This window comes from Orycteropus afer, unplaced genomic scaffold, assembly GCF_000298275.1.
Source record: "Orycteropus afer afer isolate SDZICR_OR568_19922 unplaced genomic scaffold, OryAfe1.0 scaffold00039, whole genome shotgun sequence".
Classification (NCBI taxonomy): domain Eukaryota; kingdom Metazoa; phylum Chordata; class Mammalia; order Tubulidentata; family Orycteropodidae; genus Orycteropus; species Orycteropus afer.
The window spans coordinates 7,581,246-7,604,448 of record NW_006921626.1 but is presented as its reverse complement, the minus strand read 5'-3'; the positions used below and the strand labels follow the sequence as shown (position 1 = coordinate 7,604,448).

General features: G+C 40.4%; 2 protein-coding genes across 2 annotated transcripts in view; one reads left to right on the top strand and one right to left on the bottom strand.

Annotated features, from left to right (window-relative positions):
• BROX (BRO1 domain and CAAX motif containing) overlaps positions 1 to 4,781 on the bottom strand; it is a 24,625-nt gene extending 19,844 nt beyond the window's left edge. Inside the window, exons 1-3 of the mRNA XM_007936951.2 lie at positions 4,681 to 4,781; positions 678 to 784; positions 230 to 326 (exon numbers count right to left, since the gene is read on the bottom strand). Of these exons, the coding sequence (XP_007935142.1) occupies positions 230 to 326; positions 678 to 784; positions 4,681 to 4,781 (305 nt within the window). The remainder of the gene's footprint in view (positions 1 to 229; positions 327 to 677; positions 785 to 4,680) is intronic.
• Positions 4,782 to 8,362: 3,581 nt separating this feature from the next.
• Positions 8,363 to 23,203, top strand: part of AIDA (axin interactor, dorsalization associated) — an 87,219-nt gene continuing 72,378 nt past the window's right edge. The window contains exon 1 of the mRNA XM_007936949.2: positions 8,363 to 8,472. Coding sequence (XP_007935140.1) covers positions 8,363 to 8,472 — 110 coding nt within the window. The remainder of the gene's footprint in view (positions 8,473 to 23,203) is intronic.

Genomic DNA, 23,203 nt, shown 5'->3' with positions numbered 1-23,203 from the left:
TTTTCTGCATCAATTGATATGATCATGTGGTTCTTCTCCTTTGTTTTATTTATGTGGTGGATTACATTGATTGTTTTTCTAATGTTGAACCATCCTTTAGATGCAATGTTTTTAATTAATTTCCTATTAAGAGAAAATGCTGGTAAGACCTGTATGTCTCCTCTTCAAATACAGAGGCTAAATAGTTACAAAAATTGGCTTCAATTTAGTCTATGATAGCATTGCTTACCTTGGGATCTGTCCTTGTAATGTATCAGTCCATTTGAAATTTTGTATATATCGCAACTTGCTTTCTTGGGTAGAGTCATCCAGTGAATTTATAAAACCTGAAAAAAAGGTAGAAAACATTTTAGTTTTACAAGAAACATCAAATGTTCTGTTTAGAAAAATTTTCAGATAATGATTTTTCCAGGTTCCTGAATAAAAGTCCTAGCCTCTCCCTACCCTTCCATGTCCCACGCCATCTCCTGAGGTAAAATAATATGAAATATGTACGTATTTAATTTTTCAAACATTAGAAAGATTATATACCACCCTTATATTCTTACATATTTTAAACTCAAGTATACCAAAGTATATAGCCTAGAAGACCAAACAATTCAAATTTGAAAAATCTAAGAATTAAATGTGAATTTCTATAGTACTTTTAAAAAATTCTAGAAGTTCATATAAATTACCTTGTAAAAGTGAAAAATACAAATCTGCTGCATTCTTTATCATTTCTGGATTACAGCTCAAATCAGTGAACAGTTCAAGCAGCCGTGTCCTGGATGATCGCAAGTCACTTAAATGAGAAAGATAGAAAAGTTAAATAAGTTGTATTACTAGGATCTGTGTAAAAGAGGCTTAAAAGTTTCAATAGAAGAGCTTTAAAACACAAAACACACACACAAACTACCCCACATCTCCAAGGTATTACCTATGACACAGAAAATAATGTAATTATAACTAACACTAGAGCTAAAGGAAATTTCTAATAATAATTGTTTAAAAAATTGGACTAAAATAAATAAAGTCTAATTAAAGGGGCAAATCATGGATAAAATTACACAATGAATATATACAAGTTTTGAATTCAAATAATAATAATAATAATAATAAAAGAATCAAACAAATGCATACATTTAAGATTTGAGAGGAAATTAAGGATGAGTAACTTAACCTGATCATCTCACAAAAGCATTTTTAAAAACAAATTTAACATGTTTGTGTATTTTAGTATCTCCTCCAAATTTCTGAAACTGACATTACATATACATTATTGAAATATTTTACTAGGAAAATCTTAAAAGTAAACTTGCATTCTACAGTACACATACCAAGAATATGTAAAAACATGTGGCTTTCCTTGTTTTAAAACTGCTTCCCAAATCCACTCACCTCTACTCTGTAACAGTAATGTTGCTGATCCACATTATCCTTCCTGAAGTTCTTTACTTCTTTGACTTAGTAACTCTAAACTTTCTAGGTTATTCTTTTACGTCTGCAACCTACTTGTATACTTTTTCCTATGTTCCCTTCTTATTCCCACCTCCTAAAAAGTTCAGTCTTCAGCTTTCTGGTTTTTTTTCTTTTGCAATCTTATTAGTGCAACTTCATCTATATCTGTTCCTAGATCTACATCCACAATTTTGAACTTGGTCCAGTTCCATACGTAATTCCAGGAGGCAATCAGATCAGCGAGGGTTGCAGAAAGCACATTACATGAACAATGAATGAAGACATTTGTAATGCATGTATCTTATCTAGTTATCTAGTGCTGCTTAACAGAAATACCACAAATGGACAGCTTTTACAAACAGAAATTTATTCTCTCAATTTAGGAGGTTAGAAGTCTGAATTCAGGGTGCTGTCTCTAGGGGAAGGATCTCTCTCTCTCACTGATAGCTCTAAGGAAAAGTCTTTATCTTCTTTCAACATGTGTATGCACAGCATTCCCTGGAGATCTCCAGGTGTCTTGGCATCTGCTCCCCTGGGTCTAGGTGATTCTCAGTGCAGGGACCTCAGGTCCAAAGGATGAATTCTTTTCCTGGCTATTCTTAGTGGTAATAAGGTCCCTCAATCTCTGCTCTTTCTTTTATCTCTTATAAGATAAAAGGTGATGCAAGCCATACCCCAGAAAAACTCCTTTTACATGGGATCAGGTCTGTGAACTGAGTAAGGGTGGGAACTTAAGTAAAGGTAATATACCCCACTCTAATCCTCCCTCATTAATATAACAAATATAACTTAATACTCTTTAACATAACTTAATTCTGCATCAGTAACAACAGATAGAGATTAGGATTTTGAACGTATCACAAAATGGAGGATAATCACATAATACTGAGAATAATGGCCTAGACAAATTAACATATTTTCTGGGGACACAATCCATGACAACGTTTAAATGACTAAAGATTAAATTTAAGTTGTAAGCACCAAGAGACTGTGTATCCAGAACTTAATAGGTACCTGGCACAAAATATGTACTCAGAAATTACTTGTTCAGTGAAGAATAAACATTCAAAATATTTTAAGATTTAGGAGGGCTGTAATACAGAAGTGATATTTAGAAGAGTAGACTTAATCATGAATGGAGGCTTATTCCAAGAAAAGTACATGTCAACAATAACATACAGCTGGCTGAAAATGGGATGGGCTACCTCATGAATATGCCATTGTTGGAAGTATTTAAGTAGAAAGTGGGAGGAGTGATTTCTGGAATAAAAATTAGAATCCTTAATTCTATTCTACACTCAAATAGTCTATTAGTTATTTTCTCTTTGGTGCTCAACTACCACCTACAGCCCCAATTTGTGTGAAGCTACAGTCATCTCAAAATTACAAATTTGATAAAAATGTGCCTTTGAAATATCTAATTCCTGATGTACATTTTTATAGATAATTAAGCCCAAAGAAAGGATCTGCCAACGATATAGATAAAACAGCTAGACTGGGACCAGCCTTTAGGAGTCTAAACTAAGGGTTGGCTATCTACAATCTATAACTTGCTTTTCTATGGACCGTGGCCTCTTTCTTTTATAGCCCTCAACTAGGAATGGTTTTCACGTTTTTAAAGGATTGTAAAAATAAAGAATATGCAACAGAGACTGTATATGGCCCACAAGGCCTAAAATATTTACTATCTAGCTCATTACATAAAAAAGTTTGCTGATATTTGGTCTAGGTTAATAAAAAGACTGTTTTCTTACCCTTTGCACCGAACACTTCTTTCTAAAAAAGTCAGCAACTTTCCTGATTTTCCTTTACGGGTAGTACTGTGTGTTGACTATCTAGGTTCTATATCTCAAGTAGAAGGAATTCTTTTCAACCAGCCAGAACAAATTAGTCAATTAGGCCAGCTGATTCCATCTCTGAAATCATCTCTTGTATCTTTCTTCTTTTGTTCTAGCCAAACTGCTCTACTCACTATCCCTAGAGCAAAGGTTTTGTGGACATAAATGACTTTTTCCTTTCACAATCTAATAAATCAAGGTCCAATAAAGGGTCAGATAGTAAAACTTTTAGGCTTTGCTGGAAGTAAGGTCTCTGTGGGGACTACTTGACGCTGCTGTTGTAGGGAAAGAAACCAGAGGCAGCCATAAACAGTATGTAAATTAAGAGTGTCTGTGTTTATTTACACAAACGGCCAAATCTATGGGCCACAGTTTGCCTACCACTGATCTAAGCCATACAATTTATTTATACCTTAGCTCAAGTCCTTCCCTCCTATACAGGTATTTTCAAGGCCATTTTAGGTCGTGGGGACCTCTCCTTGCTCTGAACTCAATGAATTTCCTATTTGGCCAAATAAAAATATGCATATACTACTTTGTGGAATCTCTTGTAGTGTTATAATATACTTAACTCCTTCATTGTGACTGCTTTAGTTTCTTTGGGGCTCAGTTTACTGATCTGAAAATAAGTATCTTGGCCTACATGACAACTGAAATTTAAAGACTCTATAATTTAACTCTTCACATGTCATTTGTAAGTTTCCAAGGAGTCTAAGGGTTGGGATAGTGTGTTACATTATTTCTGTACTGCTCATGGAACCTAAAAAAGTACCCTGTACTCAAGAGTGTTTTAATCAATACTTGAGACTGACCGTTCCGGTTACCTAGTGCCGCTCTGACAAGAATATACCACAAATGGAATGGCCTTAGCAAATAGGAGTTTATTCTTACAATTTGGAGGTTTTAAGTCCAAGTTCAAAGTGCCAGGCTCTAGGAGCTGGGTGAAAGCCCTTCAACCTTTGGTTGTAGCTCTGTCTCCTGCTCCCGGCCCACTGAAGCTAGAGGCTTTTCTTCACTCAGCTGCTGGCTGCTGAGGCTAACAAACCAAGGTTGACAAGTAAAAAGGCACAGTCTCAATGTTACCAAACCACACAGCAGGCCACTTATTCAAGTCCATTGAAAGTCCCAAGGTTGGCAGAGCATGACAGGCTGCTGATCAACGACAGGGCTACACACAGGGTTCAAGCCTGCGATAAGCTAGAGACCATTCCCAAAGCTGCTACTTATATACGAGAAGCAGGCCACACCCCTAAAGCAGCTACTCAGCTGCTTGTGGTAGATCCCACCATGGAGTTGATTACCAGTCTCATCATGGGGAATACTACACCCAGCTGTCCAACCACTCAACCAGGCCTAGCCAAATTGATACACAAACTTAACTGCCACACTGACTAAAACTTACTTGCAAATTTTTGAAGCAGCAGGGCCAGTGACTACACCATAGTAGTTAAAGGATACAGGAGCTGTGGCTTTTAACGGGTTCCTATGAAACCAATGGGTCATTTTCCCCAAATATTTTCTAGACAAAAAAAGAAATGTATAAAAGTTAAAGATAAAACATTTAGTGAACAATGTAGGCAGTATAAAAATAATGATTTTTTTAAAACATAAAATACTATAGAACATACATGCATATAATCTATTATAGCTGTCTATTTATTGGTGCTCTGGTGGCACAGTGGTTAAGGTATTTGGCTGCTAATGAAAAAGTCAGTGTTTCAAACTGACCAGCTGGTCCTCACGAGAAAGACGAGGCAGTCTGCTTCCATAAACATTTACAGCCTTAGAAACCCTATGGGGAGTTCTACTCTGTCCTATAACGTTGATGGCAGTAGGTTTGGGTTTTTTTATCTATCGATCTATCTATCGATCTATTGATCTACCTATCGATCTATCGATCTACCTAAAATACTTCATTGCTACAAGTAAAACTTGATTTAACTGGTTGTCTATTTAAGGGAGTCTATATGGTATAGTGCCTAAGGCACCTGACTGCTAACCAGAAGGCTGGTGGTTCAAACCCACCAGTCACTCTACTGGTCAGGCACTACTTCCATAGTGATACTGCCTCAGAAGTCCAAGGAGGGGTCGCTATGAGTTGGGTCAGACTCGATGGCACATAACAACAACAACATATTTAGATGAGAGTCCTGGTGGTGCAGTGGTTAAGCGCTTGACTCCTAATGAAAAGGTAAGACGCTCGAACCTACCAGCTGCCCTACAGAAGAAAGAAGGTGTGGCAATCTGCTTCTGTAAAGAGTACAGTTTTGGAAACCCTTTGGGGCAGTTCCACTCTGTTCTTTAGGGTAGCTATGAGTCAGAATAAACTTAACAGCAATTTTTTTTTTTTGCAATATTTAGATCAGAAGTCCCTGAGGGTGGAAACTGAAAGGTTAGAGGTTCAAGTCTACCTAGAGATGCCTTTGAAGAAAAGGTGAGTAATCCAGTCTGAAAATCAGTCACTGAAAATCTTATGAAACACCGTTCTACACTGACATACATAAGGTCAGCATGAATCAGGATCAACCTAAAGGCAGCTAGTTTATATCTGTATCAGGCTTAAATAAAGAGAAAAAAAGCATTGGGAAACTTGCCCACAGTAACATTAATGCTAAATACCGAAGAGAAATGATTTTTAAACTTCAAAGTGCAAAAAAATCACCTGGAAGTTGATTTATGAGGTTCTAATTCAACAGTCTGAGGCGGGGCCTGAGAGTCTGCATTTCTAATAAGCTGCTCCCCAAAAACTTACTGCTGTCAAGTTGATTTAACTCAACTCCTCCTTGGGTTTCTGAGGCAGTATCTCTATGCAAGTAGATTGCCCAGTCTTCCTTCTGAGGAGTGGCTGGTGGGTTTGAACTGCCAGCCTCTGGTTAGCAGTCAAATCCCAGAGGATGCTAGTATTCCTGTTCTCCAGACTACATTTCTGAGAAGCAAAATACTGGACTTTGCAAGTGAGAAGGGTAGAAGGCCAGATGAATGTAATTTCCAAAATGGGTTCAAATGGTAACCATCTTTCTAGATGGTTAAAGCTACTTAGAAATACTCCTTAAATTAATTGTATTTCCTGAATTATACTGCTGTTGCCAACCAAGTATACCTTTTGTTCCATGATAATGCATTTTCCATAAAATAGCTAAAAGAACCAGTATTTTCACAATAAAAATTAACACTTCAATAAATTCAAAAAGTTATTCTTCAGTAACTTCTTTACCAAAAATGAAAACATCTGAAAATAACTACCTACGTGAAATGCCAACTTGAAAAAAATAAATTCCATACCTTTTAGTCTTAAAAAGAAGCAGTATACCACATGTGTAAATAAGTCCCTTGGGAGGTAGTGCAAAAAACACAGGAAGGCCTAGCTGAAGACCTAAACACAGCAATTAATAAAGAAAAAATACTGATCGTTTACTTAATTTGAAAACATTATACAAAGTTGTCAATTGATTTTTTTTCTTATTAGAATAAACGTAGGCTTAACACAGTGTATGAAATGCCTACTTTAAGCACCTCCTTTATATTTACTTACTCATGATACAAATGGTTTTTGGTGCATCAATGTACCAATGAAAAATTGACTCAAACACTAAAGAACTCCTTATAAAAAAAACTTCTTAAAAAAACATCTTCCATGTAAACATTATAGCATATAAATCAAGCATTTGATTTTATGAAAGCAAAAATTCTACAAATACTTCATATTAAGGCAGCATCCACTTCCTGGACAAAAATGCCTCAAGTTTTGTGCAGCTTTACTGCAGGAATGAAGCCGGTAAGGAACCAAGTATTGTATTCTCTGCCTCATCTTTCTCCTTCTGCGAGCTCGCATTCTTGTCTTCAGGAATTCGGAGGAAGGAGTGGAAGAACTACACACCCACCCAGAGTACCGGGATGCCTTTGGAGCCACCAGTACAACATTCGAATATAGAAGCCCACCTAACGCCCTTCCACTGGAGGACTCCGATTCCTGAGCAGGGGCCCTTATTCCAGATGCCTAGTCCCCCAAAGACCTACCTGAACGTCCACTTCCTGTTTACCTTCCAGCCTCTTCCCGTCCCAGTGCCCAGATCCGGTCCCGAGGCCGCTGGCGGCAATTATGCGCAAGCGTCAACTCGAGCGCCGTTCTTTCCGAACAGACGTTTTTGTAGAAAGCCGACACTATCGACCAGGAGAAGCGAGTAGACAACAGCCGAACAAATCCTTTACTTAGATTTAAAGACCTTCAACTACCGGGGAAGACGCCGAGGCAAGGGAATTCGGAAAATCTAGCTGTTAATACCATTGATTCGTGATCAATGTGGATTTTCTTCCGTTTGTTTCAAAACAATAGAAGGGGACTTTTAGATTTTGTCCAGCAGGGTCTACGGAGATTGGTGTAAAAAGGGGTGACCTATTGCTTGAAACTCTGGGGAGGAATATATCTGGGTAACGCCCACCTTATGACATACTTACTGGATTTTTCAGAGTTTGTACAGCAGTTCTCTCCAGGGAAGAAGGGCAATGTCCGAGCCCGCAAGCAAGCAAAGGAAGGAATCGGAGAATCGGGGCTACTAAGCTATAGCAACAGGAAATCAGGCCAGACAAGAGGCCGAGTCACGTGGGTCTGGCGCCATGATAGTTACCGAGGCGGCAGTTCGCGCCGTTTAGGGGCGGAGGCTGCTGGGTTTTCGCAGCCCCTTCAGAACACTCCGTTCTTCAGCCCTTTTCTTAACTTCCCCTTTCTGGTTTCTTCTCTAGAGCTGTGGTCCCTCCTCAGAGCGGAAGGACAAGAACAGGACAGGCCTCCTAAGCCGAGAAAGATGTCCTAAAACTGATGGCGACCGCTCGGTGGAGTGGGGCGGCCTCAACCTAACGCAGGGGCAGGGCCTCGGGGGCGGGGCTTCCGCGGGGCGGCCACTTCAGAGCTGCAAGTTTGGCTGTGGCGGCAAATGGGCTTGGGCGGCTCCTTGGCGGGTGGCGGTGGTGACCGTAGTGGTTCCTCCTGGCCCTGTTAATGTCGAGGCCAGGCCTGGGGGGGATGGCGCCCTAGAGCCGGACCTTGGGTGGGGTAGGGGCGGGAGGGTACAGGGTGGGGACCGGCCATGTCGGAGGTGACCCGGAGTCTGCTGCAGCGCTGGGGCGCCAGTTTTAGGAGAGGCGCCGACTTCGACTCTTGGGGCCAGCTGGTGGAGGCGATAGACGAATATCAGATGTGAGTGACTAACCGCGGGAGCGGGCCGGCCTGGCTCCAGTCGGCTGCCTCCCCGTTTTTTTGTGGGTATCTCTCATAACTTTTCTGCAGCCAAGGCTTCTCAGGGTGGGGCCCCGCAGGCACTAGCGTTGAGATCCCACTGGCCCTGGAGAGGCTGCTCTGGAGACCACGGGTCCGCTCCCTGTGGTACCTTGCCTTTCTTCCCTCTCTGTCTCGGTAGGGCCAGTTCTGTTCAACAGGTAGAGGTTCTTTCCTGGGGTGCTGGCCCTAACAGGTTCCCAATTTAGTTCCTTCTCACTATCTCACGGGTCCCCTACCCTACAGCCAGTTTCCTTTTCTCTTTTCCTCCGCCTCTCTTTGGTTGCCGCCCCTCAATTTCTCTTTTGAAATCTCTGAGGAATAGTTCTGTGTTCTCCGCCCACGTTCCCAGGATGAGTGGCCCTGCCCTGTGAGTGTCTTCCTCCCTACATGTGTAGGACCGGAGGGAGCTGGTTGTGACTCAAGAGGCGGGGGTACCCCCAAGGAGGAAGCGAGGCCAAGGATGCCTCTCTTGTCTTCTAAAGAAGAGTCCCCCTCGGGCCCCTTCTCCACCTCTGTCTGGTGAACTGTGTTTTTAAGGTTCACCTCAATTCGGTTTCGCTTTCTGGAACTGTTATTTGCTAGGCTGTGAGTCCCACCCACCCCCTCGCAAAGTTGCTTTGGGTGGAGCCCGCGCAGGATGTGAGCAGAAGAGAGCAAAATGTGAATTAATAGACTGGGCACAGGAGCCACCACTCCCTCCTTGGGTCCCTCCTCCTTTTCCTGTGTATAATGTATAGCTGCGGGGTACGTGTGAGTACCAGTTTCCTTACTCAACCTAAGTCCCAGTTCTTTCCCTTTCTGGTTTCCCGAAACAAAACAAAACAGAACTTCCCTGGGATGTTTTTAGAATTAAAAGACAAGATTTGTGTATGTAAAAATCTCTCTTGGTTTCTTGCACATTTTAGTGAAAATATAAATGTTTACAAAAATGGTATTGTTTGCAGATTGATGCCTTTAATTGTTGGTTTAAAATAAGTTATTGTTTGAGGTTTAACTAAGTATGGAACATGAGTGAGAAAAATCTTTTTTTTCCACAGTGTCTTCTGGAAAGAATACAGAATTGGTACTTGGAAGATTTAAATTCTTATCTTCTCCCTACAATAGTTATTTGTTTTTAGCTGCCCATAAAATAATTTAAATGCATAGATGTTCTCTACCCAATCCTGCTGACTTTGAATCTCCTGGAGTTTCAAAAAGGCCTGAAAGCACTAACTGTGCTGTGGGCCATTTTGCCATGTGTATCAACTACTAGAATTTGTTTTGTACTTTCATATCGTTTTACTTGTTCTTGCAGTTACCCAGTGAGAATATTATTCACCTTTTACTAAATGAGGAAACTGAAGCTCTAGTTAAACAGATTACCCTCAGGTCACAAAACTGTACTGTTAAAATTTGGGATTCCCCTCCCCCCCCAAATCCTGCCTTCTCTATTACATAGTACTTAAAATACTCTAACCTGCATTGAAAAGATAATTCTGTAAGTAAGTTGGACAATTAGAGGATTTCCTTTGTTACCAGAAATCATAGCCTTCTATACTGTAGCTGGTTAGAAAGTGAGCACCTATAAGTGACAGTCTATATGTCAATTTAAAATTGCATACTCTGAAGTAATACCTCTCACTTGTGATGTGAGACCTAGCAGCTGTTGGCACTCCTGAAACAGCCCTCATAATGGAAAGTGAAGAATACCATGTCAAATTGAAATTACAAAGGAGAATTGAATATGCAAACTGTTAGTTGGAATTTCTAGAAACGTGGTTGAAGGTAATAGGCGCATACAAAACCCATTGAACTTCATGATACAGAATAGTCCACTAATTAATATAAAAACCGCCAGTGTCAAATTTGAAGAGACATTTAAATGGTTGACTTAAATTATGTAAACATACAGGCTGCGTATAAAATAAGATCGAAAATTAAAAATTAGTATATATAGAAATGAAGGCAAGTTGGCCTCTTGATTTGAATTACCTGTTTAGGAAGAAAGACTGGGGCAAAAAAGACCATTTTGGGCCCCCTGTAATAATGAAAAGGATCTCTGGTGATGTAGTGCCTGAGGCATGTGACTGCTAAACAGAAGTTGGTGGTTCAAACCCACTAGCCACTCCTGAAGGAAAACAGTAATCTATTTCTGTGAAGATTTGTTGCCTTAGAAACCCAAAGGGGGTTGTTATGAGTCAAAATTGACTCAATGGCAGTGGGTTTGGTTTTGGTTTTTGGTAATGATGAAAAAGCAGCTTTGGTGGTATAGTGGTTAAGGCATTTGGCTGCTAATGAAAAGGTCGGTGGTTTGAACCCACCAGCTGCTCCATGGAAGAACAATGAAGCAGTATGCTTCGGTGAAGATGTGCAACCTTGGAAACCCAGTGAGGGTTGCTATGAGTCAGAATTGACTCAGTGGCATTGAGTTTGGTTTGGTTTGGATAATGAAAAGGAGCCCTGGTGCCACAGTGTTTAAGTGCTCGGATACTAACCAAACAATCGACAGTTAAAACCCACCAGCCGCTCGATGAGAGAAAGATGTGGCAGTCTGGTTCTGTAAAGATTTACAGCTTTGGAAACCCGATGGACCAGCTTTACTCTTTCCTATTGGGTCACTATAAGGAGCTTTCTTGGCACAGTGCCTAAGGCATTTGACTGCTCACCGGAAGGCTAGTAGTTCAAATGCACCATCCACTCTATGGAAGGAAGACCGGGTTGGTTTGGTTTCATATAGGGTCACCATGAGTTAGAATTGACTTGAACGGTAGTGGTTTTTGTTTTTTTTCCTGGTTTGATGATGAAAATAAATTGACACTATTTAGTCACTGACTGAATGAATAGTGAGAGTGAAGACAAGAAGAAGAGGCTAGAGTGATTGCGATGTCTAATTGGGTAAGCAGCAGTGTTTTATAATCAAGCAACATACCAAACCAAATCACACTGCCATCCAGTCTATTCCCACTTACAGTGACCCTTTTAGGACAGAGTTGAACTGCCCCATAGGATTTCCAAGGCTGTAAATCTTTGCCGAAGCAAACTGCCTCATCTTTCTCCTGTAGAATGGCTGATAGGTTCGAAGCACTGACCTTTGGGTAGCAGCTAAATGCTTTAACCACTACACTACCAGAGCTCCTATATACATCATGCAGAGGTGGGTTTGTTAGATGAGAGAAGGAGGTCTCGTAGCAATAGTAAGGCATTTGGCAGCTAACCAGATCAGCATTTCAAACCCATCAGCTGCTCTGCGAGAGGAAGATGAGGCAATCTACTTCCGTAAAGATTTACAGCCTTTGGAAGCCAGTGGGGGTCACTGTGAGTTAGAATCAACTTGACAGTGAGTTTGATTTTGGTTTGGTTATTGGGTGAGGGAGTGCACATGTTTGTACTATCATGTAATACAAAATACTATGTAGCCCAAACTATTTCATCAGTCAATAGTAAGGGCTGGGGATACAAAGATGAAGAAGATGTGATTTCTGTCCTCAAAACACTGAGAGTCTAATGGAGGATTTTACTATAATTATGAAATGTTAATGTTGAGGTGTGAAACTAGTAAGTGCTACCACATTCCTTCTAAGGAGCTCTGGTGGTGCAATAGGTTAAGTGATCTTGCTGCTAACCAGAAGGTTGATGGTTCAGACCCACCCAGCAGCTCTGCAAGTGAAAGACCTGGAGATCTACTTCTGTAAAGATTTTAAAAAACAAAAACCCACTGCCATGAAGTTGGTTCTGATTCATTGTGAGGCTGGAGTACAGTGTAGAACTGCCCCATAGGGTTTCCAAGGCTGTAAATCTTTTTGAAAGAAGACTGCTTCATCTTTGTCCTGCAGAGTGCTGGTGACCCACTGACTTCTTTGTTACTGGCAATATGCTTTAACCATAACACCTCCAGTTGTTGTTGTTGTTATTTGCCGTGGAGTCAGCTCTGACTCAGAGCGACCCCTCCTTGGGTTTCCAAGGCAGTATCACTACGGAAGTAGGATTGCCCGACCTTCCTTCGAGGAGTGGCTGGTGGGTTTGAACCAGAAGGTTAGCAGTCAAGTGCCTTAGGCACTATGCTACCAGAGCTCCTTCAGAGCTGCTCCATAAAGACTGCAACCTAGAAAACCTTATGAGACAGTTCTACTCTGTCACATGGGATCAATGTGAGTTGAAATCAGCTGGACTTGACTGCTAACCAGAAGGCTGGCGGTTCAAACCCACCAGCCACTCCCCGGAAGGAAGATTGGGCAATCTACTTCTGTAATGATACTGCCTTGGAAACCCAAGGAGGGGTCGCTATGAGTGGCATCCAACTCGAGGGCAGTGAGTGAGACAGCACCTAATACCACTATACTCCTGTCCTGAAGCATGGCTTTAGCCTGGGGCTTTGCACTTTTTTCTCTGTGAAGGACATTCTCAGCCTCATTATTTGGGTTGTTTGGTCACCTACTTCAGATTTTTGTTCAAATGTTACTTCTCAATAAGGCCTTCTCTGGCCACCCTATTTAAAAGTACAGGCATAACTTGCTTTATTGCACCTTGCAGATACCGCATGTTTTACAAATTCAAGTTTTGTAGTAACCCTGCATCAAGCATAAAGGAGTTGTTGCTAAAATACTTTTGGAAGATTTAAACAAATTATGTCAGAATTAAAATTGTTAGCTAAAGTATCCATGGTCAATTAAAAATAACTCCATTTAGCAAGCCACCTCTTTTCAGCTACCTGGGTATACATGGCCCCTAACTTATGGCTGAGTCGTGCAAAAACTGTTCCTCAGAATCAGAAATTTCATAGGATCACTCCTGAGGTAATTATCTAATACACTGATGCACAATAAATATTTCTTAAATGAATGGATGAGTTTGAAGACTGAATAATACTTATTTTAGTCATCTTTACCATGCTTTATATCAGTGCTACCCAAGGTATAAGAAGCCCTGGTGGCGCAGCGGTTAAAGTGCTTGGCTGCTAACGGAAAGGTCAGTGGTTTGCATTCACCAACTGCTCTGTAGGAGAAAGATGCGGCAGTCTGCTTCCATAAAGATTACAGCTTTTCCCTTATTTAAAAAGTTAGAGATACGTATGATCTAGCAATCCCACTGTTAGGTATAAACTAAAACAACTAAACTCCCTGCTGTGGAGTCAGATCCGACTCATAGCGACCCCTCCTTGGATTTCTGAGGCGGTGTCACTATGGAAGTAGATTGCCTAATCTTCCTTCTGAGGAGTGGCTTATGGGTTTGAAACGCCAGCCTCTGGGTAGCCGTCAAATGCCTTAGGCACTATGCCACCAGAAAAATAAGAGCAACGACAGGAATAGATGTATGCACACCCATGTTTGCCCTAGCGCTGTTCATAATAGCAAAAAGTTGGAAATGCTGTAAGTACCTATCAAAATAAATTGGTACATACAATGAAATACTGTGCAATGTAAAAGAGTAAGGATGAGTCTGACACATGTCAACATAGATGAACCTGGAGGACATTATGCTGAGTGAAATAAGTCAATTGCAAGAGGACAGATACTGTATGAGACCACTATTATAAAAAGATAAGGTTTATGCACAGAAAGAAGCATTCTTTAATGGTTACCAGAGATGGGGGGAGGAGAGAAGAAAAATCACTGGATAGTAGACGTTAACGGGTGAAAGGAAAGGCAATACAGAATAAGGGGGAGGTCAGCACATCATGATCAAAGGTAAGGAAAATGCTAGAAAGTACTGAAAAGAAAACAATGCTATTAAATGCACAATCCTTTAATAATTTACGAGTGGGTCCATAAATACATAAGTATATGTGAGATGGCACATAGGAGCATACCATGAACATATTTAAGTTTGGCAGGGCATATTTCTACACAGACAGGTGTGTATGCTCCAAAGATAGTCAGGTATATAATAGAGCATACAGGGAAAAAAGTTAAGTAAACTTATTCATAACCATACATCTTGAGGGACTGAGTCACTGGGCTTGAGCACTTTGGACCATAGTTTCTGGGGATATTTAGGTCAGTTGGCATAACATAGCCCATAAAGGAGCTCTGGTGGTATAGTGGTTAAGACATTTGGCTGCTAACCAGAGGAATTGGCTTGATTGCAGTGAGTTTGGTTTGATTTTGGAGTCCATAAAGATAGTGTTCTACATCCTACTTTGGTTAGTAGTGAGTGGGGCCTTAAAGTCTTGTGAGCTGCCTTCGAATATACAATTATTGGTCTCTTCCTGCTTTCCTGGAGCAAAGAAGAGTGATGAAAAAGACTCAAGGAAACAGTCCAAAGGACTAATGGACAACGTGAACCACAGCCTCCACGACTCTGAGATTAGACAAACTAGATGGTAACCAGCTATTACTACCACCCATTCTGATCAGGATCACAGTCGAAGATCTTGGACAGAGTGGGAAAAAAATAACAAAATCCAAAATCATGAAAAAAACTACACCTCTTTTTTCTTTTTCCTATGAATTTTTTTTCCCTCAAATTGTGGTTTGGGTGAAAGTTTGCAGGACAAACAGATTTTCATTCAACAATTCATACACATTTTGTTTCATGACATTAATTGCAGTCCTCACAATGTAACAACACTCTTTCCACATCCTCCCTGTATTTCCCGTTTCCATTCATCCTTCTTTCTGTCCCTTCCTACTTTCTGAGCTTTATCACTGGACAAATGCTGCCCTTTTGAACTCATATGGTTGATTGTTCAAAGGGATGTGTACTTCCTTGATATTATTGTTCACCTTATAGGCCTGGCTATTGTTTGGCCGAAAGTTAAGCCATAGGATTGAGTTCAGTTTCAGGCTTGAAGGGTCACTGAGGACCATAGTCTCGTGGGTTCTACCAGTAAATCTGGTCTTTATTATTATTATTATTTTGAATTTTGTTCCACATTTTTCTCCCACTCTACCAGGACCTATTCTGATCCCCTTCATAGTGGTTGACAGTAGTAGCTGGGCCCTTTCTGGTGGTTGTGGTCTCAGTATCATGGAAGCTAAAGTTCATGTGATGCATTTGTCCTTCGGACTAATTATTTTCATGCATTTTTTATTTTCTTTACTTCTTTGCTTTGGATGGGGAGAGACCAATAGTTGTACCTTAGATGGCCACTCATAAGCTTTTAAGACCCCAATGGCTACTCACCGAAGTAGGATGTAGAACATTGTCTTTGTGGACTGTATTATGCCAATTGACATTGCTGTCCCCTGAAACTATAGTCCTGGGCCCCAGGCTCAGCAACTCATTCTTCAAACTGTTTGGTAATGGCTAAATAAAATGTAGAAATATTCTGTCAAACTTATATATAATCGTGGGTGTAGTCCCATTTGTCTTCTCACCCCTGTTCAGTTTGTGTATCAATGTATTCACTTGTAGATTATTGTTATCACTATTAGTGTAGGGTTGTACATATAATAGTATTTACTTTTATTGGCTTTAACTCTTGTGTTCCTCCCAAGGTCTTCCTTGATCATTTTGTGCTGATCTTTTTATTGTGTATTGCCTTTCCCTTCACCCAAGTTAATATATGTCTGCCCTCTAGTTAGTGATTTATCCTACTTTCTCCTAGCAACCCTGGTAATCTTCAAAGAATGTTTCTGTGTATAAACCTTTTCTTGACATTTTATAGCAGTAGTCTCATACAGTATTTGTCCTTTCGTGGTTGATTAATTTCACTCAGCATAATGTCCTCCAAGTTCATCTATGTTATGAGGTGTTTCAAGATTCATTATTCTTTAATATTGCATAGTATTCCATTGTGTATGTATCATAGTTTATCCATTGATGGGTACTTAAGTTGTTTCCATCTAAAAAAGACTGGACTTACTGGTCTGATAAGACTGGTGGAACCTCCCATCTATCGTCCTTAGACATCCCTCAAACCTAGAACTGAACCCACTCTTGAGATCACCTTTCAAACGATCCAAAAAACCAGACTCACTGCCATCAAGTCGATTCCAACTCATAACAAACCCCATTAGGTTTCTGAGGCTATAAATCTTTACTGAAGTAGATTGCTCCATCTTCCTTCTATGGAGTGGCTGGTGGGTTTGAACTGCCAACCTTCTGATTAGCAGTCAGATGCCTTAGGCACTCGGCCCCCAAAACTCCTTAGTCAAACAATACCCTCCCCCCCCCAAAAAAAAACAAAAAACCAGCTGCCGTCGTTGATTCTGACTCATATCACAATGACCCCTCCTTGGGTTTCCAAGGTGGTATCTCTACGGAAGTAGATTGCGGTCTTCCTTCCAAGGAGTGGCTGGTGAGTTTGAACTGCCAACCTTCTAGTTAGCAATCAAGTGCCTTAGGCACTATGCCATCAGAGTTCCTAGTCAACAATGTTGTTGTTGTTGTTATGTGTCGTCAAGTCAGACACGATGTATAGTAACCCCTCTTTGGGTTTCCAAGGCAGTATAACTATGGAAGTAGATTGCCCAACCTTCCTTCTGAGGAGTGGCTGGTGATGGGTTTGAACCACCAGCCTTCTGGTTAGCAGTCAAGTGCCTTAGGCACTATGCTACAAAAAGTGAAAATACCACCCATGAGGAATGTGCTCCTCAAAACAATTAACCATAAAACCAAAAGAGCACGATTTGGAGAAAAAAAAAAATTCAGAAGGCATGAAGGGGCAGGAAAGACGGGCAAATGAATATGGAGAACCGGTGGAGGAAGTGGGAAGAGTGCTATTACATTGAGGGGATTATATCTAATGTCACAAACAAAATACATATAAATTGTTGAATGAGAAACTAATTTGTGCTGTAAACTTTGACCCAAACCACAATACAATGTTCAGGAAAAAAAAAAAGAACACCAGAATCAACTCAACTTTGAATCCCTATGGGGCAATTTTACTCTGTCCTGTAGGGTTGCTGGAGGAGCTCTGGTGGTGTGGTGAATAAGGCATTTGGCTGCTAACCAGAAGGTCAGCGGTTCAAGCCCACCAGCCACTCCTGAGAAGAAAGATGAAGCAATTTGTTTCCATAAAGATTTACAGCCTCCAAAACTCAGTGGGGGTCACTATGAGTCGGAATTGACTCTGATAGTTCTAGGGTTGCTGTGAGTCGGAATCTATTAAGTGGCCTTTGGTTTTGATACAAAGTGTGGTCCACAATCAGTGCTGGTCTGCAAATAGTTACTAGTGTACAATGAGATAAATAAACCAAGAAGAGTAAGTTTTAGAAATTTAAGAGCAATTTTACATCTTCAATGCAATTTTTCTTGTGTTTTACAAAAGAGTCTAGGACAGATTAGGAGAAAAAGACTAGTCTTTCACTGTTCATCAGTACTTTGTTCTTTTTTTATTACTATGGACTTTTACATTGTATTATATACCACATTTTGTGTATATGTTTACCAGTTGATGGGCTGGTTTCCACTTTTTTTTTCTTTGCTATTAATGAATTACGTTGCTATGGACATACACACTCAAGTCTTTCTATAGATACATCTTTTCACTGCTCTTATGTAGATACCAAGGAGCTCTGGTGATGTTATGGTTAAGGTATTTGTCTGCTAACTTGAAGGTTTGAAACCCACCAGCTGCTCCATGGGAGGAAGATGAGGCAGTCTACTTCCATATAGATATACAGCCTTGGAAACCCAGTGGGGGTCACTCTGAGTGGGAATCAACTCGATGGCAGTGGTTGTGTGGGTGGGTGTGTGTGTGTGGGTGTGTGTGTGTGTGTTTGCATATACTTAGGAGTGGAATTGCTGGGTCATGTGGTAATTTCGTAGGAGACGCTGATGGTTCAGTGGTAGAATTCTCACCATCCATACAGGAGACCGGGGTTTGAATCCCAGCCAGTGTACCTCAAGAGTGGCCACCACCCATCTGTCAGTGGAGGAGTGCTTATTGCTATGGTCCTGAACAGTTTTCAGCAGAGCTTCCAGACTAAGATGAGCTGGGAAGAAAGACCTGATGATCTCCTTAAAAAATACCAACCAATAAAAAGCCTGTGGATCACAGGGTCCCATCCCTTTGCAGATGGGTTTGCTGTGAGTCAGGGGCCAGCTCGTTGGCAGGTCATAGCAACAGCATGGTCAATTAATGTGTAACTTTTTCAAGAAACTGCCAAAGGATTTTCCAAAGTGGTTTTTACCATTTTACATTTCCACCAGGCAAAGTATGAGTTCTGTTTCTCCATAGCCTTTGTTGTCTGTCTTTTTGATTATAGCCATTTTAGTGACTGTGTGGTATATCTTTTGATTTTAATTTGTGTTTCCCAAATGATGAATGATGTTGCGCACTTTTCATGTGCTCATTTGCTATCCATATCAATCTTGTTTGGTGAAATATTTGCTCAAATCTTTTGCCCATTTTTAAAATTGTGTTATCATTTACCTGTTCAGTTGTAAGAGTTCTTAATATACTCTACATAAAAGCCTTTTATTAGGCATATGATTTGCACATATTTTCAGTTTGTTGCGTAGTTTTTTTAAAAATAGAGTTCTCTGTTTGAATTTAGCATCTTTATCTGTTGACTATTAACATTTGAGCAGGAGTTCAGAGCTACATAGCCTTCTTTTTGACAGTGATGCTGCTTAGGTTAATACCTGCCATTAGCAAGTTATGTGTAAAATAAAGGAATTTTGGGACACTCTAACTTTGAGTTTTGAAATGTATTATTGACATTGTTAAGGATACAGACTTTGATTCCCAGTGAATGCCGCATATAAGTTGTAGGCCAGCAAGAGTTAGAAAAGAAACCAAGTATGGAACAGGACGGTGGCTACATCTCTTTCTATTTGTACACTTACCTGTTGAGAATCCATGAAAAGTTGATCCATGAATGACATTTTAGGGAAAAATACAGGGTTTCCAGCTTTGGAGAAAAATAAATGAATGGAAGAAATTTGATTAAGTAATGTAGTGGATCTGTGTGACAAATGTTAGGTATTTTTTGTAGGAGTTTCTTGCTTTATGATGAGAAGGATACAAATTTGAGTTGGGTCCATTAATCCGTCCCACTTCTTTGACACCAACAAAATTGAAATTAAATTCCAGTTCTCTTCTGTTCTTGTTCTACTTCCAATTGCCTGTGCACTACTTCTTCCTCTAATCCTAAACTCCAGAGCTAGGTCAGATCTCTCAAGTTAAAAAGCATAGTCCTCCAGACTGCTAAGTCTGTCCAAGACTTCAGACCCTCTACCTCCTGTGGATGTCATCTGCAAGTTTGGAGGTGCCCAGTGTTCCCCCTGACTTCTGACCTGCTATGTCTGGTTCTGGGATGCCCAAGAATGACATGTAGAACTCAGGAAAATGCTATACTTACTATTAACATTTTGTTATAGCAAAAAGGATAGAAATAAAGAGACAGATAGGTCATGGTCTTAGAAGAGCTTCTATGTCTCAAAAAGGAATGTACTACCCTCCCATGTGCATGGATGTCTTTCACCAACCAGGAAGCCCTTGGAGCTTCAAAGACTATTGATACCTTATTATGTATTATGTAGGATCCGTGGTGGTAACAGTAGTCATGTGCTTGCCAGCTAAGTGAAAGGTCAGCAGTTCTAATCCACCAGCTGCTCTGCATGCAAAAGATACGGTAATCTGCTACCATAGAAATTTACAGCCTTGGAAGCCTGATGGGACAGTTGTGCCCAGTCTCGTAGGGTTGCTGTTGCTATGAATTAGAATTGACTTGATGGCAGTGGATATTATGTAGGTATGATTGATTGAATCATGCCTGCTTCTCAGTGATCAACTGATAGTACATGATGGGTCTTTGTGGCATGACCAGCTCCCACCTAAGTCCTGTCATTAGCAGAACCTGTTAAGTAGGTATGGTCCGGAGGCCTCATCAGAGACCCTCAAACACTGGGGACGTTGCACGGTTTTAGAGCGTATCTCTCAGGAACTAAGGACAAATACCAATTGTGTTTGGGTAAATTTAATTGTAAACTCCACAAAATCTTTCTTAGATTTGATAGAGGCCACTGAATACACTGAACTTTATTCCTGATCTTTAAAGACATGATTGGGAGCTCTGGTGGCATAGTGCCTAAGGCATTTGACTGCTAACTGGAAGGTTGGCGGTTTAAACCCACCAGCCACTCCTCTCCTCGGAAGGAAGATTGGGTTGATCTACTTCCGTAGTGATACTGCCTCAGAAACCCAAGGAGGGGTCGCTGAGTCAGATCAAACTTGACGGCAGTGAGTTTGGTTTGGTTTTTTGAAAGACATGATTACGTAGAACAGAACTCTTACCTGGTACCATTTTTGGAAACATGAGCTATTTCTTCAATTGGCTTGGTAGAAAATCAAGCACTTGCTACCCTTCATATTCCTGCCCCCCACCCAGCATAGTATAGTGTGCTTGGGAATGATATTATCATATTCTTTTGTGAGTTAGAAAATGTACTACCAAAGGATCCTTTCAGTCCTTTTGGGTTGTTCCCCCCATCCCTGCGAACATTTTGTTGAGTTAAATTTCACTTAAGATTTGCCAGTTTAAAGTCTAAAGTTCTGTGTTTTTTGGTATATTAACAGTGTTGTGCAACCATCACAACTTACTTACAGAACATTTCTATCACCCTAAAATGAAACCCTTTTCTTGTTAGTAGTCTCTCCCAATTTGCCTGTTTTCTCATTCCCTGACAACCTTTCTGTCTCTATGGATTTCCCTGTTGTGAACAGTATGTGGCCTTTTGTGTCTGGCATTTCTCACTTAGCATAATATTTTCAAGATTCATGCATGTAGCATGTATCAGTACTTCATTCCTTTTTATGGCTGAATCAAATTCTGTTGTATGAATGTACCACATTTTGTTTATCCATCGTCAGTTGATGGACATTTGGGTTATTTTCCCTTTTGGGCCATAATGTTGCTGTGAACACTCGAATACAAGCTTTTGTGTGAACTTAGGTTTTCAGTTCTCTTGGATATGTATCTGGAAGTGGAACTGCTGTGTCATATGGTAACTCCATGTTCAATTTTTGAGGAACTGCCAGATTGTTTTTCAAAGCAGGTATACCATTTTACCTCCCCACTAGTAATATATGAGAGATCCTATTTCTCCATATTCTCAACCACTTTTAAATTAATAATGATAGCCAGCCTAGTGAGTGTGAAGTGGTATATTATTGTGGTTGTGATTTGTATTTCCCTAAAGGAGCTCTGGGGGCACTGTAGTAAGGCATTCAGCTGCTAACCAAAAGGTCAGTGGTTTGAACCCACCAACTGCTCCACGGGAGAAAGATGAGACAGTCTGCTTTCATAAAGATTTACAGACTTGGAAACCAATGGGGGTCACTCTGAGTTGGAATCAACTTGATGGCAGTGGGTTCGGTTTGGTTTTGGGAATGACTAATGAGTGGTTCGGTGATAGAATTCTTGTGTTCCATGTGGGAGACCCAGGTTTGATTCCCGATCAAAGTTGTCTCGTATGCAGCCACCACCATCTGTCATTGGAGGCTTGCATGTTGCTATGATGCTGAACAGGTTTCAGCAAAGCTTCCAGACTAAGAAGGACTAGCAATCTCCTTACGAATAATCAGCCAGTGGAAGCCCTATGGATCACAATAGTCTGATCCACAACCAATCATGGGGATGGCACAAGACTAGGCAGTGTTTTGGTCTATGCACAGGGTCATGACAGGTTGGGGAACTGACTGTGGCAGCTAACAAGGACTAATGATGTTGAATATCTTTTCATGTGCTTTTTGGCCATTTTTATATTTTCTTTGGAGAAATGTCTATTCAGATCTTTTGCATATATATTCTGATTTCAAATCCCATCTTCACCATTTATTATCTTTTTGACTTTGGCAATGCTGCTTAATTTTATTATTACGATTTTAAAAATTTTATTTTTGGTGAAAATATGCACAGCAAAACACTCCTATTCCACAGTTTCTAGACATGATGATCAATGACATTGCTTTCATTCTTCACATTGTGTCAGCATTCTTATTATATCTATTCTAGTTTTTGACTTCAATTTACTTAATCTGCCTATCCCCCAGCTTTCTCATCTATGCTTTAAAAAAGATGTTAACTCTTATACAGATATATCTACATATCTCTATATAAATACACACATACACACGTAAGTAGCATATTACTCAAGGGTGACAATCTTTGGACTAAATTGTTACTTAAATATGACTTCAGAGGAAAATTTCAATTCAAAGTTAGTAGAGCAACTCAGGGCCATATTCATGAAGACTCCTCCAGACTCAGTAGGTCCAGTAAGTCTGGATTCTTTAAGTATTTGAAGTTCTGTTCCACACTTTTATCTCTTTTTATCAGGATTTCTCTATTATGTTCCTGATCAGAGCATTCAATAGTTGTAGCTGGGCACCATATGGTTCTTCTGGTCTCAAGGTGAAGGAGACAGAGGTTCTTGTAGATAATTAGTGGTGGTGTCCAGTTCCTTCTCTGGTTCTTGAATTGCCTTCTTTCTCTTTTGTTCCAGATGAATAAAGAACAATAGTTTTATCTTAGATGGCTGCTCATAAGTTGTTAAGATCTCAGACAGTATTCACCATAGTGGGAAGTAGAACATAAACTTTAAGAGCTATGTTATGCCAATTGACTGTTCCCTGAGACTGCAGCCCTAAGCTGCTAAACCAGGAGAACTAATCCCATGAGGTGATTGGTTTTGTCTAATTAGTAATAGCATATGTAGCACGACCCGCCCCCCCCATTTGATTGTTGTTATTGTCATAAAATTCTTTGCCATTAAAATT